The sequence below is a fragment of the Erpetoichthys calabaricus genome, chromosome 1 (genome assembly GCF_900747795.2).
Source record: "Erpetoichthys calabaricus chromosome 1, fErpCal1.3, whole genome shotgun sequence".
NCBI classification, from domain to species: domain Eukaryota; kingdom Metazoa; phylum Chordata; class Cladistia; order Polypteriformes; family Polypteridae; genus Erpetoichthys; species Erpetoichthys calabaricus.
In genome coordinates this window covers 79,220,921-79,238,234 of record NC_041394.2, presented here as the reverse complement: position 1 = coordinate 79,238,234, position 17,314 = coordinate 79,220,921, and the positions used below count along the sequence as shown (strand labels likewise).

The 17,314-nt window shown below is 35.5% G+C and overlaps 2 protein-coding genes across 2 annotated transcripts in view; one reads left to right on the top strand and one right to left on the bottom strand.

Annotated features, from left to right (window-relative positions):
• Positions 1–17,314, top strand: part of LOC114652230 (BAF nuclear assembly factor 1) — a 54,098-nt gene that overhangs the window by 21,228 nt on the left and 15,556 nt on the right. The window lies entirely within an intron of this gene.
• eif1ad (eukaryotic translation initiation factor 1A domain containing) lies at positions 1,166–11,669 on the bottom strand. Its single transcript, XM_028802529.2, has 6 exons — positions 11,500–11,669; positions 9,814–9,969; positions 8,081–8,189; positions 7,107–7,215; positions 3,013–3,060; positions 1,166–1,699 (listed from the first exon to the last, which is right to left on the bottom strand). The coding sequence occupies exons 2-6, from the start codon at positions 9,898–9,900 to the stop codon at positions 1,504–1,506; spliced, it is 549 nt and encodes a 182-aa protein (XP_028658362.1). The 5' UTR covers positions 9,901–9,969; positions 11,500–11,669; the 3' UTR covers positions 1,166–1,503.

Sequence of the window (17,314 nt, the reverse complement as noted above, 5' to 3'; positions counted from 1 at the left end):
GTGGGTGGGTGATGTGTGTCATTCCCCCCCTTGTAGCTTTCAGTACCAAGACCAGGGGCTGGAGGTTGGCAGAGTGGAACAAATAACCACAGTGAGAGCTGGTACACATATACGGGTGGTGGTATGATGTTTGCTACCTTTGATCTTTGCTGAAGTTTCTTTTTCCATTTTATAACGTGATTATGTCCTTTTTTTTTTTTTTTTTGCTGTCCAGGACACAACCCCATCTTCAGTCATCCATCCATCCTACTGGTTAGTGGTGCTATTGCCGTGGCCCATCAATTGCTTGTTTGCATAAAGCGCCCCATTAGTATAGCCCATGTACCTTAGCATAATATTAATACTGATGAATACAAATCTGACAAATGCACGTTCGCTAATTTGTTACATTACCACATTCCAATCAAATCTGTCAATGCATTTGAGATTTTGCAGTATTTCGTATTTCTGTTGTAGGGAGTTTTTACCCCTAAATAGTGATATATTGGAAAGACCTTTCTTTGTAGATACTTAAGTGTCATAGATGTCCCATCCTGCCAAATTTCAGCTTTTTAACTAAACAGGAAATTTAGTAGGGAGTGAATTAATTTTGCACTTTGGATAAGGGAGACCAAAAAGTAAATGCCACATTATTTTCTACTTCCCACAAGTATGAAAGACTAATAATGACAAAGTGGGGCACTGACATTGCATACGGTGTTGTTAAAATATTTTAGATCACTTACAAAACATTTTTTAAACAATATATACATACAAATTAAAAGTTTAATAATCTGTCCACATGCCACCTGATCAGAGAGGGATCATTAAGATTCTTTTCTTAAAACAACAAATTTTGCGTTTTGCCAATTATGAGGAAAGCCCCAAACACTGCATTAGGCTCGGAGGACTCTGCATTAGTATGGAAGTGTAGCCTAAAGGTTTGCTCGTTTCTGTGCTGCATAACGCCATTTTGTACATATTCTCAAATCATAGACATCATAATGTGGAATCCTTTATCCCTACAACGCGGTGACATCCTCATTAAAGTGCTTTTATCGTATTTTCTTTCTGGTGCAAGTTTTTTTTGTTTTATCAACTCTAAATAAACAACAAGAGGTAAATATGACCAACGGAGTGATTTCAGAAAATAACCTGCAACAAAAATAATTGCTTGAAATACTAAAAAAAAATGCATTTTTATTATAAAGTATATTTTAATTCATTAACATTTTGTCTGTTACAGACAGAAAGTACATTTACTTTGAAATATATTTATATACAGAATATACACACTTTTCTCTTCGAGAAATTAACAAGACGGTTATCTGGCCATCAGATTGAGATAAAACTGAAATAATTTGCATACAGAAATGATTATTTGTGAATGGTTTCAATGATAATATAATGGACATCATCACTAAGTCTTGGGCAAGCCTGAAGTTCTTGTGAGTCCTGGATAAAGTAAAATGAGAGGCTCCGATACCCACAGTCATATTGCAGGGCCTAATCTATACAATTTACTTATTTTGCCTCCTCTTCTTGCCTTTCTTCCTCATCTTCAGTATCCTCTTCATTTGAGTCTTCTTCACTGTCAGAGTACTCATAATTGATTCTATTTGTGTTAACAAAAAGGTCACTGTCATCCGGCTCGGACTCTGCATCATCAGTCTGGACATCATCTTCAGAACTTGCTCTGGCGTTATCCACTTGTTTATGTCTTTATAATCAGAAAACAAGAAACATTAGTGTGCCAGCTGTGTACTGCTAGTTGTGCACCACAAACGTTGCCAGAATTTTGCACTAGTACCTCAGCTCAGTAAGCAATAAGACTAATGCATGTAAAGAACTCACTTCAATACCAAATACCAGTCTAAATCACAACAGATAACGTTGGTACGCTAGACCTACTTTGATTGCTATACTCTACAGGTTTTTTTTTTTTTTTTAAATGTCGATATCATCGATTACAATGAGGAAACTTTTTTGTTTTACACAATTTATATGTATAAAAATCACTGCACCCAGGCTAATGTTTGTGATAAGTAATATGTGGAAATGAGGGTTTTTTGGTACCTGGAGAATGCATTACATCTGTATTGCTACAGATACTCCTATACCAAATGTCCACATTTAAGCCAAGTTTTTGGTTTAATTTTATGTTTCACAATATCACAAAGAAAGACCTTATGAGACATGCCATTTACAAGCACTGCCAAAAGAACTCTTGCACACTCTAGGATCAGCTCCCCATCTCCAGCTGCATAATGGGAGACCATGGCTGTTCCATTTATTAAATGTCCCTATAAACAAAGATGGTTGCAACTATGCATAATCAACAAAGTTCAACTAGGGTGTAACAGCAAGAGTGCACCAAGCAGAAAAGGCAAAGACACTGGAAGTGCCAAGAGTGCTAGAGAACACTATTCGAGTGCCCAAGAAACAGGATTCTTCATAGGCTCTGGCATTTATCTTTTCAGTGTGCATTTGTCAAAATGATTTAATCTGTAGTGTCTAGGATATCTGTGTAAGGCACCTACAGATGACTAGACAACGGATATTAATTAATCCGGTTTTTTAAAAAAAAAAAAGGGGGTCTCTGACCATGCTGTTTCTGTGATTGGTTGGTGACACACAGCAGTTATTAAGTTATGCATCATAGTTTCTAGTCATTGCATATGCAGACCTTTACCTCTGTAACACACTATCCACGCACCTTCTAAACCTGCTTCTCCAGGGGAGCTGGAGCCTATCCCAGCAAGCAATGGGTGCTAGGCAGGAACAACATCTGGATAGGGCACCAGTCTTCCACAGACATAACAGGTATGTTCCCAATAAACATTCTTGGCTACACATTTTATATTCATCTACTTAAAGTGTTAATTCATAAGTATACTGTTATTACAGTTTTTGTGCTGTTCAAACTGCAGTATAGCAGCCTCCACAAGTGCCTCCCAGAAAAATTACCATGACCCGTGGTTTACAAATGTCATATAAAATCTGAAAATGATAATCAAAATTAAAAATATTTACCCATTTTGAGAGGTTCCATTCTGCAAATTCTCTGAAAATCCTTCAGGCCTGAATGTAATGAAGTAAAATTAGTATTAAATGTAAATAGAATAGACATAAAATAAGTATCTAGGAGAAAAAACAAACGTAGAGCACGGTAACACAAACACTATGGAATATAACAAAATGTGTGCTCACTAAACGAAACTGAATGCCAGTGTCACTAATTTATTAAACAAGGGTAACCTATAAAATATAAAACCAGGTTTAGGACAATAAATCTGACTGCTCAAAAGCATCAGGCACATGGAATGAACCAAGTGTAGCTTGCTGATCGTATGAAATTCATTATTTACTTAACAGATTAGCACAGGAATTGCGTGCCATTGTAATTTCTCATTCTAAGTGATATCAATAAAAGTGAATATCAATAAAACATTTTAATGGTTCAATAACATATACTGTGTTCTAAGAATGTCTTGCCTTCTCATGTTTCTTGTAAACTCATTAAATTACTGTCCTGCAAAGCTTATATTCAACCAATTACTACTATTCTGCTATAGTTTAGTTGTTAAAAAAAGACTTTTTATTCATGCATGCTATTACAAAGCACTATATACAGTGGGGGAAGTAAGTGTTGAAGACATCAACATTTTTTTCAGTAAAAATATTTCCATTGAGGCTATTTATATGAAATTCTCACAAGAAATTGGTATTATAAAGAATTCACTACATTAAATGCCATAAACAAAATGTATGTATAACAAAAGTGGAATGACACAGGGAAAAAGTATTGAACATGCAAATGTAATAGTTAGTGGAGAAGACTTTGCAATGACAGCTTCAAGATCCTTCTTCTGAAGTGATTGCCTTTAAATCTTGGGTGATTCCGGGCAGCCACCTTGTGAACCCTGATCTTTAGTTCCTTCCACAAATGTTCAATTGGATTTCAATCGGGACAGACTGACAAAGCCATACTAATAACTTGATTTTCTTTCACTGAAACCAATTGAAAGTTTCCTTTGCTCTGTTTTGGATCATTGTCCTGAGGGAAATCCACCCACGTCTTATCCTCATCATTCTGGTGGATGGCAGCAGATTCATTTCATTTCAAGACTTTCATGGCTCCATTCATTGTTACTTCAATTACATGAACTCTGCCAGTACCATGAGTTGAGAAACAGTCCCACATCATGATGCTTCCGCCTCCAAACTTCACTGTTGGTAGGGTTTTTTTTGGGTGATGTGCATTGCTATTTCTCCACCAAAAATAATGTGTAATATGACAGCCAAAAAATTCAACTTTGCTCTCATCTGACCAGACTACATTATCCCAGCATTTCATAGGCTTGTCTAAATGTTGTGTAGCAAGTTTTAAACAAGCTTCAACATGCCTGTACTTCAGTAATGGAGTCTTGTGGGGCGAGTGTGCATAGAGGCCATGCCAGGGGACCCTACTGCCTATTGTTTTCTCTGCAACAATTGTACTTGCTGCCTCCAAGTGTTTCTGGAGCTCTCTGGTCAGAAATCTTGCAAGGAACTCCTGTGCCTGGCCAGTTGATGGCGAAGTGATGTTCCTTCCACTTGCAGATACTGGCCCCAATGGTGCTAACTGGAAGATGTTGAATTTTTTGAAATACATCTATAACCAGTTCCATTGATATGGTTTGCAGCAATCAGGTTGCAAAGTTCTTAGGGGAGCTCTTTGCTTTTATCCATCATGTGATGTTTCTTGTGTGACACCGTGACAGCTGATATCATTTTGCACAAATACGAGGTAGAATTACTTCCTAACTACTTATAGATTTCAACTGGTTCCTTGCCTTAGTGTACTGCCTTTTCTTAGTGTATTCAATCATTTTTCCCTCTGTCATTCCACTTGTCACTTATTACACTTATCATTAAAGGCCATTAATAAAAGGTATGAGTTGTTTATAGTTGTGGAATTCTTGAGTTAATACCAATGTCTGATGAGAATTTCATGTAAATAGTCTCAATGGTAAAATATTTACTGAAAAAAATGTTGATGCATTCAATGCTTATTTCCTCCACCGTAATTAATGACCTTAGTGTTTTGTTTTTGTCAGACTAGTTCTGACAAAGATTTACTTTCCTCTTAACAATGATATGTTTCTTCACTAATCAACTACAAATGCCTGCTTACATCAGCACCAAAGTTTGTAGAAATTTGCCAGTTTCTTAAACTTGATAATATAGACAATTTAAGCCATAAGCCTGCAATTAAAAAAATGCAAAACAAAACCAGACTATCCACAGCCATGCAAAATTACTTAAAAAAAATAAATAAAATTTGAGCTTCTATAGATGGACCTTGTATCATGAACTTCCATTAGTATGGCCTTCCCATCTGATAAGCGCACTGTAAATCAACGGAATTGTTGACTACACTCTGGGAACTAGCAGACACTGAGGTGTCAAACCAGGTAGCAATGAGACCGACTGAAAACTCACCTTTGCAAGCCTTGACAATCTCATATCTATGTTTTCACCACAGACTAATAAATCTACTATATCTACTATACCGGGGGTCTCCAACTCTAGTCCTAGAGTGCTATTGTGGCTACAGGTTTTTGTTTTCATAATTAGTGACCTAAATTACTTTCTTCCCCTTCATTTTAACTGCTTTGTTCTTTAAGACTCCGTCCTCTGAACTGCACCCAAACAGAAATGAAGTGAAGTAAGCCATCAGATGTCCAGCTAAGTCTGACAAATTTCACTCCAACCAGTTTCTTAATTAAAGGCCGATTCTTGTTAATTACATCCATAATTTAGTTCCATAGTTTGTTTTGTATATCATTATTGTTTGGCTGCCAAGTCATAAATAGTAAGTAAGTTAAAATTAACGCAAAATAATGAATTAGTAGCAAGGTTAGAATGAAAATCTGCAGCCACAGTAGCGCTCCTGGACTGGAGTTGGAGCCCCCTGTATTGTATAATAAAACACTAAGGTCTGTGTGTGTTTCCAGTCCCTACAAGCAATCTGACTGGTCAGTTTGGTTTTGGTGATGCAAGAGGAAGTGTGAGTGTGAGAATGAGACACACATAAAGGATTAAAGGTGTAGGAGGTACACCCTGAGTAGCCTTAAGAGTATAAAAGCAGACAGGAGGCAGGCAAGGCACCTAGAAATGACAATCTGTGAAGCAGTCTTTATAAGAACGTTTGAGAGAATGACGCTGATCAAGAGGCTCAGACACAAAAGGATACCAAAGAAAGGCACTGAAGGTACACATAGGGCAAGAAATAGCAAATGTTTTTGAAGTACTGTATATTTTATTGCCTAACTTTGACAGGTCACACAGCTAATTTTATATAAATGATAAATGCTACAGTTTAAAAAAACTGCAAGCAACTGAAACACTAAGTTTCTGTCAAGGACAAAGATCAACACTGCAGGCTCACACAAAGGAGTAAATAATTTGCTCAGTAATCCTCCGTTTATGCTTGCAACAGAAGATCATTGTTTGAGACCTCCAAAGGACTGTATGTATGGACACTAGAAACATATATATAAGAAATTCAATATATACTACTTCCAGATGTACCATAAGGTCTTTTAAGGGGGTCTTAAGAATATCAGTACAAAGGATCAATTTTAGCTCTTAAGGTGAGACGAAGACAAAATATCTTTAGTACCCAATGCTTGTAGTTCAGACACAGACTAATACAGTACATAACTTAATAGCCAGCATTAATAACCACAATTATGCCAAAAAACATGTGCCAGGTATCAAACCACCACCGTTTAAAACATTAACCACCTCTTTGGCAAGTGAATATTTTCAAAAAAGACACTTCCTACATCCTATTCTTTTTAAATTAGCACCTAACAAATGCAATAAACACCAGGGAGTCAATTTATCAATTATTCGTATTCATTGCCTAGTTTGTGTTACACCTGATTAAGCTTTACCGTGAATAGAAAGTAATGTATTTGTACCAATTAAGTGCTACAAAAAACACACACAAAATTGCCATTTAGAAGGTGCTAGTCAACATATTCTAACCACCAAGCACATATTTAAGATCCCTTATTACTTTACAACATTCCAAAGTTTCTGTTCTTCAAATAAATGGCAATCAACTTATTACTTACCAAGCTCCCTCTTTTATCAAGTGGCGGATGTGGTCTTTATACAAAATAAAGCTTATTTCTGCCTTTACTTTATCTCCCTCCTCAATTGGATCCACAATGAGGAAATCACCTAAAATAATTTTATTAAAACATAATTTTATTGTATTATCTTGTTCCATAGAAGAAAGAAAAAAAAAATAATGTAGCTACTTTGTCCCACACAGACTTCATATCTGTAGAATACAGACACATGAATAATGAATGTAATGTTTCACTCTCTCAGATATAATGATTAACTAATGATGAAATCCATGGCTTTAATTGAACAGTACAGACAGTTAGCTAAAAAAAAATACCTTGTTTGTCTGTAATGTCTAGAACAAAACAGTGGGTGTACTATGCACAGAAAGAAAGGGCTATAAAAATACTAATAATATCAGAACAAAAAATAAACCCAATCAAGTGTAAATAGTGCACTGACAAAGCTAAGCTCCAGACACAGCAAGCACAAAACTAAACCTACTATGGTTTGGAGCATCATAAGAGGGCCCAAACACACAGAAATAATACCAAAGAAGGAAAAGACAGACAATAAATCTGCAACAGATAAAATGTCTGTAAAAGCATTGTAAAGTACTGAAACTCAATCCAAAAAATGTGACTTGCCCCCCTCAGCAATCCACAGCTCTAGAATTGGAGACATTAGCTAGTGAATGGCATTCTAACATACATTAAAATACAAGTTATGTATCATGTCATCTTGAAGTTCAATTATTTTTCTTTAAAAAAAACAAAACAAAAAAAAACGCCAGTAACCAAAGTTGAATGAACCAAAACAGACAGCTATAGGAAGGATGTATTCCTGTCTCATTCTACCCCATGAAGATACCTACGAAATCCTGCCTAAAGTGCCATTATCCAACCATGCCTCTGTGACATTCACCCAAGTCATTTGTTTAAATAAACAAGCATGTGCACTCAATTTTTGATATTACCTCTCTTGATCCAAATGTTTTTTCGGAACTTTGTTGGCATGCTCACCAAAAAACGCTCCCCCTTTGCAGTTTCAACTTCATGAAGATTATTTCCAGGTGTGCCCAATACCTTAAAAAAATCAATACAAGGAACACATAACTATGTACAAAAGCTTAAGTAATTGTACATGACATAAAAGACCTTGGATATCTTAGACTCAATATTCTTCAAGATATTGCATGTTTTTTGTCTAAAGTTATATGGCTTCAAGCAGGAATTGTATTGCCCACATATAGCTTGTTTCAGTTTAGCAGGAGATTAAAACTACCAAGCAAATGTCACAGCAAGAACATGCAAAATGTGCAATATGTGGTCAAAGAAAGACAAAAATGCAAGAAATGCAAGTTGTGTTCATGAGGTAGTTAATAAAACGTAATGCACAGGAAATCACTTACACACCCCTGGAATTGAACCTCCTCACAACGTGAATTACGCTGGCTGTCAAGCAGCATCTGCTTAAAAGCAAGCTGCTGTTTTGTGTCAGAAAGTGGACAACTGCTGGACAGCTCAACCAGTTTTTAGCAGTAGAGAGCAGCTACAATTTAGTGCAGCAGGTAATGGCAAAGTGCAAGATCCACACATTTACACTTTGTATAATGTAAAAATGGATGTTTATAACCATGAAATGTAATTGCAACCAATCAAGTGTCAAAAGGTTTCTTTCCTACATTGCTTTGGAAAAACACAATTTTTATAACCACAAAATCTCTACCTGGGAAAAAAAAAGACTAGCTAGTTATTACAATGCAAATATTTGTATAGGTTAACTGTAAGGGTCCAAGGATGGAAACAAACAATTTACACCTGTTGACGTGGACTGTTAAATAGTGAGGGCGCAAGATGGCACATGTACAGGCCTGGATGTTCACTGTCAAACTTAAGATGGACCTGTACATATGCCTTCTTGAGCAGGGGGACCTTGCGGGCACTACAAGATGTCAATCCATTATGGAACAGTGTGTTACCAATGATGTTCTTGGCGACTGTGGTCCCAACTGCCTTCAGATCATTAACAAGCTACTCCCGTGTAGTTTTGGGTTGATCCCTCACCATTCTCATGAACATCCTCACCCAATGAGGCAAGATCTTGCATGGAGCTCCAGACTGAGGCAAGTAATGGTCATTTTATATTTCTTCCATTTCCGAATAATCGCACCAACAGTTGTCATCTTCTCACCAAGCTTCTTGCTGATGGTCTTGTAGCCCATTCCAGCCTTGTGCAGTTCTACATTCTTGTCCTTGACGTCCTTCGACAGCTCTTTGGTCTTGTCCATGGTGGAGGAGAGATTGGAATGGAAGAAATTGATTCTGTGGACAGGTATGTTTTGCAAACATAACGAGTTGAGATCAGTAGTGTCTGTAATTGATTGAATGATTGTAATCTGTGTGCCACATGGGCAAATATCCAACCTATGGGAGCCAGAGTTGTAGGGGATCAAAATACTTATTTCTCTCAATGATATGCAAATCAATTTATAAGTTTTATGTAATGGATTTGATGGATTTTGGTTGATATTCTGTCTCTCTCCATTAAAAGGAAACTACCATAAAAATTAGAGACTGTTCATTTCTTTGTAAGTGAGCAAAACTTACAAATTCAGCAGGGGATCAAATACTTATTTCCCACACTATATATCCTAACTGAAAATATACAAGTTAAACTCACTTTAAAAACAATAAATTTGCTTCTCACCCTTACAATCTGTTGCTGCTGTGTAGGAATAACATAATCACCCATGACCTCCTTCACAACATGCTTTCTTTTGGTGGCCTGAGACATAGTACTTGCGTTGTTATCTTCAATGGAATAAAGGTTTTTGAGTGTCTACGATCAGCTTTAGTACAAAACCTTGAAATATGAAAATACATAAATATTTAAATAACAGAATTATTTTCCCAGACGCTTACTTAAAATGATTGGAGAATATGATCATTATTACTTAGACTGTACTTTTTGTTTATACTGCCTTGACAGAGCCTTTGCTTGTATTGGTTTGTACAAACATTTACAGAACTCGCATTCAAAATAAAGCATGCTTCATAATAGTAACTATTGTCACATAGATATTTATGTATATACTCCTGGCCACCCACATATGCGCAAAAATATCAAACACACAATTTATTTTTTTTTCAAGTCTTTATCCTTTCTTAATGTTCCTACCTACGTTATGGAAAATAAATCATAATGTGACTAAAATGAAGAAAAGGTAATGAGTAAAATTTTTCCTCACAATTACATTATTTTATATTATATAACTAAAATCTCCTAGCCACTTAGTATATTTCAGTGTTGTGAGGGTCACTGACTATCCAAGCAGCACAGCAAAAACTGTTCCAGTCTACTGCAGGGCCACTCACACACCTATCCATACTGGGCGAATTTGAGTCATCAGTTAACCTATATTGGCTGACTTTGCGGATGTGAAAGAAAGTCCAATACCAATATCTGTCCATACACAGGAAGATCATGCAAACTCTTCACATGCAACAGTTGCACATGGAATCTAAACTCCAGACTATGGATCTCTAAGGCAGTTGTAAGCTCTAACCAATGTACCGCTGTTTTTACTGCTTGGAAGACAAATAACTGAAAGCCAATCCAGTTCTGGTCGCATGTTTAGAAAATAAGGCAACAAAACTATCCACTGGCAAACCCATAATCTACACTCCCAAGAACAAATAGGTAAAGAGGGAACACAAATTACACGCTTCCAGATGTAAATGTATCTGCTCCAGTGGGTGTACCCTACTTGGATTTATCCCAGCTACCGTAAATAACTAAAACTTCACCTCCTCTCTCAGTTCCAACTTCTGTCTCTTGCCGCCGAGTCCTCTTTATAGCCAGTGGGGTCGATTGATCAATCTTTAGGATTCTCTTTGTTACTAGGATGTGGCAAGGAACCTCCGCGACACCAAAACCGTTATTAAATGGTTTTAGTAAAATAACATTTTCGTAACCCAGCATAAACCAATCCAGAATAGTTAAAACTAAAACTGAAACCTAAACCTAACTAGTAATCCCTTAGGTAAGGACTGCCATTACTGGTCACAGCAACATTCAACCAAAGAAACATTCGAGATTTCTTTTCTTCTAAATTCCAATAAATCACATACTGTACATGAGTTCATAAGTAGTAACTATATACTAATAAAACAGCCATTCATTCGCTTTTTCAGATATCACAATGCAAAAACAACCCCTGCTGTAATCTCTGTGACATGTCGGCACAGTTACAAAGGTACTTAATTTTACGTGCTTTTGGTTACGCCGTTAAACTAGAAAACAGCAGCTTGACAAGTTTTCATATTTCACGTCCGATCTGCTCTTCCGGAATATTCTAGAAAGTAATTACATTTACTAAAAATGTATCTTTACCAGGTTTTACGTCGCAACACATGTACTTCTGTAATTAAGATCAGTAAGACGAATAAAGTCCTTCCGTGAATAAAATAAGCGAAAGAAGACCGAATTTATACACACAACCGCTACCAACGCAACGAGAAAAATGAAGCGTGCTGTGTAAAACCTGCAAAAAAAAGCACTTCCTGCCCTGAAAGAACTGTATCAAAGTAAAAGTCCTGTTGCGCGTGGTAATCATCGTCTTCCTGAAGTTGTATTTCTTAGCTCACCACTCTAAAAACTGTGGATTTCTTTTTTTAACAAAGTAAAACAAAAAAGAAAAACGTTATAATATAATGCAGACTTTGTACACTTTCCTGTAAATGAATCAAAGAATGAACATTTTTGCTTATTTTTGAGCAGTGTCGTCTTTTCAAATTAAATATCTCAAAATGTAAACAAAAGGTATAAGGAAAAGAGAAGGATTATAATGTACAAAAATATCCAATAGAACAAGGGGTCGAACATGAAGATATACATCACATCAAGACTGAACGAAACCGGACTGTTCTCTACATGGATGTAGGTGGGTCAGAATGGCACTTTTCCAATATGAATACCTCAAACAATAAGAATTGTGGCAGGATAACACAAAGAGTGGACTGTAATCAACAAACACGCGTCATATTAAGAATTGACGTCAATCATTCAAGATCTGTGTCACTAGATCAGCAACACTAAACCCAAAAGGCATAATAAGAACCTGCAAAGATACCTCTCTAGTTTCAAAACGTAAGGATTGTGGCAGCGTAAATCCAGAGTGGGGTGCAATCTTCAGACACTCCCTTGATAGGAACTGCAGGGGTCAGCTATTCAAGTTTACATCACTTCTTCAGCAACACTAACCCTAACATACCTATTCTCAACATTGTCATTAGGGCCGGCATTGGCACTATCACAAAAGATAGGGAATGTGATGGCACCAAACCTGTAAAAGGTCATCTAAACTCACTCTGCAAATAGAAGCAAGGGTCAGACCTTTACGATTTTAATTGCTGTATTAGCAACACTAACCACAAAATATAGGTGTAAACGCTTGATTAGGCATTCTACTAATTTGAATATCTCAAAACTAGGGATTGTGGCGACATATGATCAGGGTGAACTGTAATCTATGCTCCTGTAATGGGAATAGAAGTCTGTCACATAAAAAATTACATTGCTGTGCCAGCAACACTAATCCCCCGCCAAAATGCCTATTCTCAACGTTGGTAAAAGGGCCTGCATAGACAATTTTCTAATTTAAATGTTTAAATAAGAATTGTGGAAGCATAAAAACAGATTGATTCAGATCTACAGGCACACGTTTATTTGTAGAGCACATTTTCATACAAAAAAGTAGCACTATGTGCTTAACAATAATAATAGCTAGACATATTTAAAAAAAGAAACTAAACTCTAAAAAAACATTTATTTATAATACTAGAAAATCTTAATGTTGTTTAATTACAAACTATGGTCAGATAGCCAGGGAGAACAGGTAAATAAAAACTCCACTTGTTGGAGAACATGGGTCAGATATTTGGGATTTACGTCACCACACTTCATCAACACTAATCCTGAAACACCCCTTGTTATGTAGGCATAAAGGTTAATGTTGCTGTATCAGGAGCTAAGTATCTATAAAATAATTCTAAGAATGGGAATTATTTTTTTTTTAATTAAGTAGCAGAAGTGTAACAAGAATGATACAAGAATAAATATAACACGAATTATCTTTATTCATATCTAAAGCAAGACTGTTGCAAACCATACATTAATAATAAATAACACATAAAGAATGATCAGAAAAGCCGGTAATTATTTCTAAATAATTTATATAAAATATACATAAAATTTTTTAGCAAATATATGAAAAAGCATATAAAAATTATGGCCATGTTCACTATATGATATTTGTAATATGTAAATGTCTCTATCACAAGGAAAAATCAAAACAAACTAATGAATGATAAACTAGAAGTATACTTAAATTCATTTCTCTTTTTTCTTTCTCATATATATTTCAATAAGTTTTAATTGCACAAAGGAAAAATTTTCTTACCATTCGTAATATTTTCAAGCTTTGTGCTATTAAAACTGATTTAAAAAGTCTAATAGATTTTCTTTTCTCGTTGTCTCTGAACAGGCTGGCTGCCTTGATATTACAATCAGAAGCCTGGGGCTTTTACTCTTTTGAATTTCAAACTGAGCTCAAGTGGGTGGGACAAATTGCAGCGACAGGCTTCACACAATTGGCCAGAATTACAAGTAACACTTCCTGTCCACAAATAATAAAAGCAGGGAATGGCCTCTGGTACTCCAGTGTTTTGGTTCCGTATTTTATTTTACACTTTTCTATTCGTGTCAACCGCTTTAAGAGTAACTATAGTGTAGCCATGCATTTACTTATTTATTTTCACATGTTCTTAATAGCATGCAATTAATACTGTAACGTGTTCATTGTAGTTTTACATTATTTGAAAGAACATGTTTAATCCTGGAAAAAAATCGTTAAAAACTAGTTATGACTTGTGGCATGATCCCTGACAGACTAATGAACTTTTCATTCCGTGTAACTTTCTGTAATGTACCGTGCAGTTCTCTGTACCACAACTCCCTGCACTAAATCGTTGGTTAATCCTACGTTCTACTCAGTACGCTGTCTCATAATTGTTAGTAATCAGGTGGTATCCTCATCAAATTTAGAGATATTTGGCCACATGGTCATAGGTGAACAAAGGGTAAAGAAGAATGCTGAGCACACTACCCGTGGAGTGCTTGTGTTGAGAGATAGCATGGAGAATGTGATGCTGCCTAACCACACATACTGAGGTCTGCAAGTTAGGAAGTCCAAAATCCAGCTGCAAATGGTGGTACTATGTTTCAAATTGAGGAGTTAAGAGGACTCTGACATATCAGCTTTTTTTATGCAGTTGTGCCAGGATGATGTGAAGTACAATGGTTATGGCATTCTTTATGTACTGGTTGTGATGATATACAAATTGTAGACTAGGCCACAGATTCTGTCAACAAATGATTAAAGATGTCACTGAAATTCCATCCAGAGAGCTGTTAAATAAACAGGGATTATTCTGAACTGAACCCAAGAGTGTTTGATAAGCAGAGTTTTCTTACCATAAGAAGATATTGCCAAAATATGTGAGCTAGTGGAACAGGTCCCTAAAAACATCTATCATGACTAGCATCTTGACTGGAATAATTTGTGGATATTCAAAGTTAGGAGAGATATATGTGAGTCACAATTTTACCTTCAGTCAGTCTGTATTTAGCACAAATTGAGGAAAAGATTAATTTTATCTAGGATTGACTTCCATTCATTATGTTAAAATCTAGCTGAAAGGACTTTCTCAGATTATTTGGACATGCTCTTTTTTTGCTGGTATAGTTAGTAGATACTAACTATATTTTTGTTGTGGCTAGAAAGTTTAAGTTCTATACTAATTTTTATTTTTTTTTAGAATAGTAGGTATTTCTTTTAACAAAGCCTCTGATGAAAGATTATATTTGAGCCATATTCATTCAAAAGATACAAGTATATTGTCAACATATACAGTATATCCCTACATGACCTAAAACCAAGCATATTTCATATTGAGTATTAACTATTATATTAAGTCTTCCTTCACTTTAGATATCTTTTTATCCATGGCTTCTTCATGTTCTAAACGGGCAAAGTTTACATTTTTCAGAGATGAATTTGTTGATATACAGTACACTGTAATGCACTGAAGAAGCTTTATTTATTTTTACAGAGGATATTCACAATGTTAATGCTACCAGTTAATGTAACATAAGAACATGGAACAAGGAACCAGGTTATAAAGCCCTTCTTAACACATTCTGTCAGGTTACTAAAGTTGAATTTGTTCAGTTTAAAAAAAGATCAAATTTAAGATAACATGCAAGGCTGTTCACAGGAAATTATACAATTTTATTTAAATTACTCTTGAACCCTGAGAGTTTGTAGATATCCTCCAGTACATTGGCCAGAAGAAGTGATCAGTAATATACATAAATCATGTCATCTGTAAAAAGAGATACTCTTATTCAAGTTATTCCCTTATTATCCACCAAATCCCTGATTGTTTTTACAAATAGACGGTGAGCTGTTCAATTGCAATGGCAAATAAAAATGGTGATAAAGGACACCGCTATCTGGTTTTGCAATGAAAAATGAAGAAATCATAATATATTTACCTGAACCGAAGCATATGCCCTGAAGTGATTTTTTATTGATAATAAACATCTTATACAGTATAAAGAAAAAAGGATCTGACATCACAATACTTGACATGTGGCCATACCATAAGTAAATAAGATGGCAGCACCAGTGATTAACTACGTAAAACTCCATCTCTTGCAATCAAAACCAAAATCAAAAATGGTGAAAACTAAAAGAAAAGCAATAACACATTTACAATATCTTGATAAACAAGAAACATGAAGAAGCTGGAAAGAATTAATATAATGGCCATTCAGTATTACAAATACTATGAATACTTTTATCAGTTCATGTGCAGTATTTAGTAATACTTAAGCATTAATACAGAATAGGACTAAAAGTAATAATATCAAAACCATGTAATAATAATATTATTGTTAATAATACTATCAACCAGATTATTAGTTATTATATTACTGAAATCTACAACCTTAGTTAATATTGTGCAATTTTTGAAAAGAAAAAGTGCCTATAGATTAATAACAATAACAGTATGAATATAGGTCATAGTCAACATAAAAAATAGTAAAAAAACACTAGTAAAGTTATTAATGAATAAAAGTCTTATACTATTATAACCTTTAGCAGTTCATGTATATTGGAGATACTTAAGCATCAGCAGGTGGAATGGCAGTACAGTGGTTAGTGTTGCTACTTTACAGATGCCAGGTCCTAAGTTTCACTCATGTGCCTGGGTATTATTAGAGTCTGCACTTCTACTCCATGTCTGTGTCAGGTTTCCCCAGTTTACTTTTCTTCCCATATCCTCAAAAAATGCAGGTTATTTGACAACTCCAAACTGGCCTTGCATGAATGATGGATGTATGTGAAAGTGAGGCCCTTGTGAAGGACTGCCACTCTGCCTCGGTGAGTGGTGCCAGGGTAGGTCCAAGCCCTTCATGACCCTGAATTGGACTAAGCGAGTTTGACAATGGTATGATGCAGTAAATATCCATATAAAAAATTACTAAGAGTATCAACATTAGACCTATTTAATATTAAAACTGTTAATAATATCAACCATATTATTAACTATAATATTAATAAAGTATACAATGCTGATGAAGATTATATAATTTGTTACTTTAAATTGAAGAAAGAAAGAAAGAAAGAAAGAAAGAAAGAAAGAAAGAAAGAAAGATTGCTAATCCTCAAATGAACAGAAGGTGAAATGCAACCGTTATCAATAAAGGCCTGAAATGGAAGTCTATACTTGTTCAAAACATCATGTTCAGCCTCCTTAGTGTGTCCCCATCCCATGGCCTTCTTTATCATTATCAGGTCTACACAGTAGCTGCTGTTATTTGTCTTTAGAACTGGTCTTAAACAGCCCTCAGTTTGGCAGACTAATCCTTTAAACAGTGTCCTAGCAATCGATTAACTGTTTTCTTTCTAGCTATACTATTCTTCATTAATGGACAGACTTAGCAATACATAGTAAACTTCTAAGGAAATGTTCTCGCCAGTTAACTGCCACAGACATTGTAAATGATGCTGCAATAAATACTTTCACTCAACACATAATCAGTCATCAATTATTTTAAATAGCACCTTTTCCAACATATG

Excerpts from the sequence above, each read along its gene's own strand:
- eif1ad (XM_028802529.2), bottom strand. The coding sequence starts at position 9,900 with ATGTCTCAGGCCACCAAAAGAAAGCATGTTGTGAAGGAGGTCATGGGT. Across the intron at positions 7,216-8,080 it reads AAACATTTGGATCAAGAGAG|GTGATTTCCTCATTGTGGAT; the intron begins GTAATATCAAAA and ends AAATTATTTTAG. Across the intron at positions 3,061-7,106 it reads TTGATAAAAGAGGGAGCTTG|GCCTGAAGGATTTTCAGAGA; the intron begins GTAAGTAATAAG and ends CATTACATTCAG.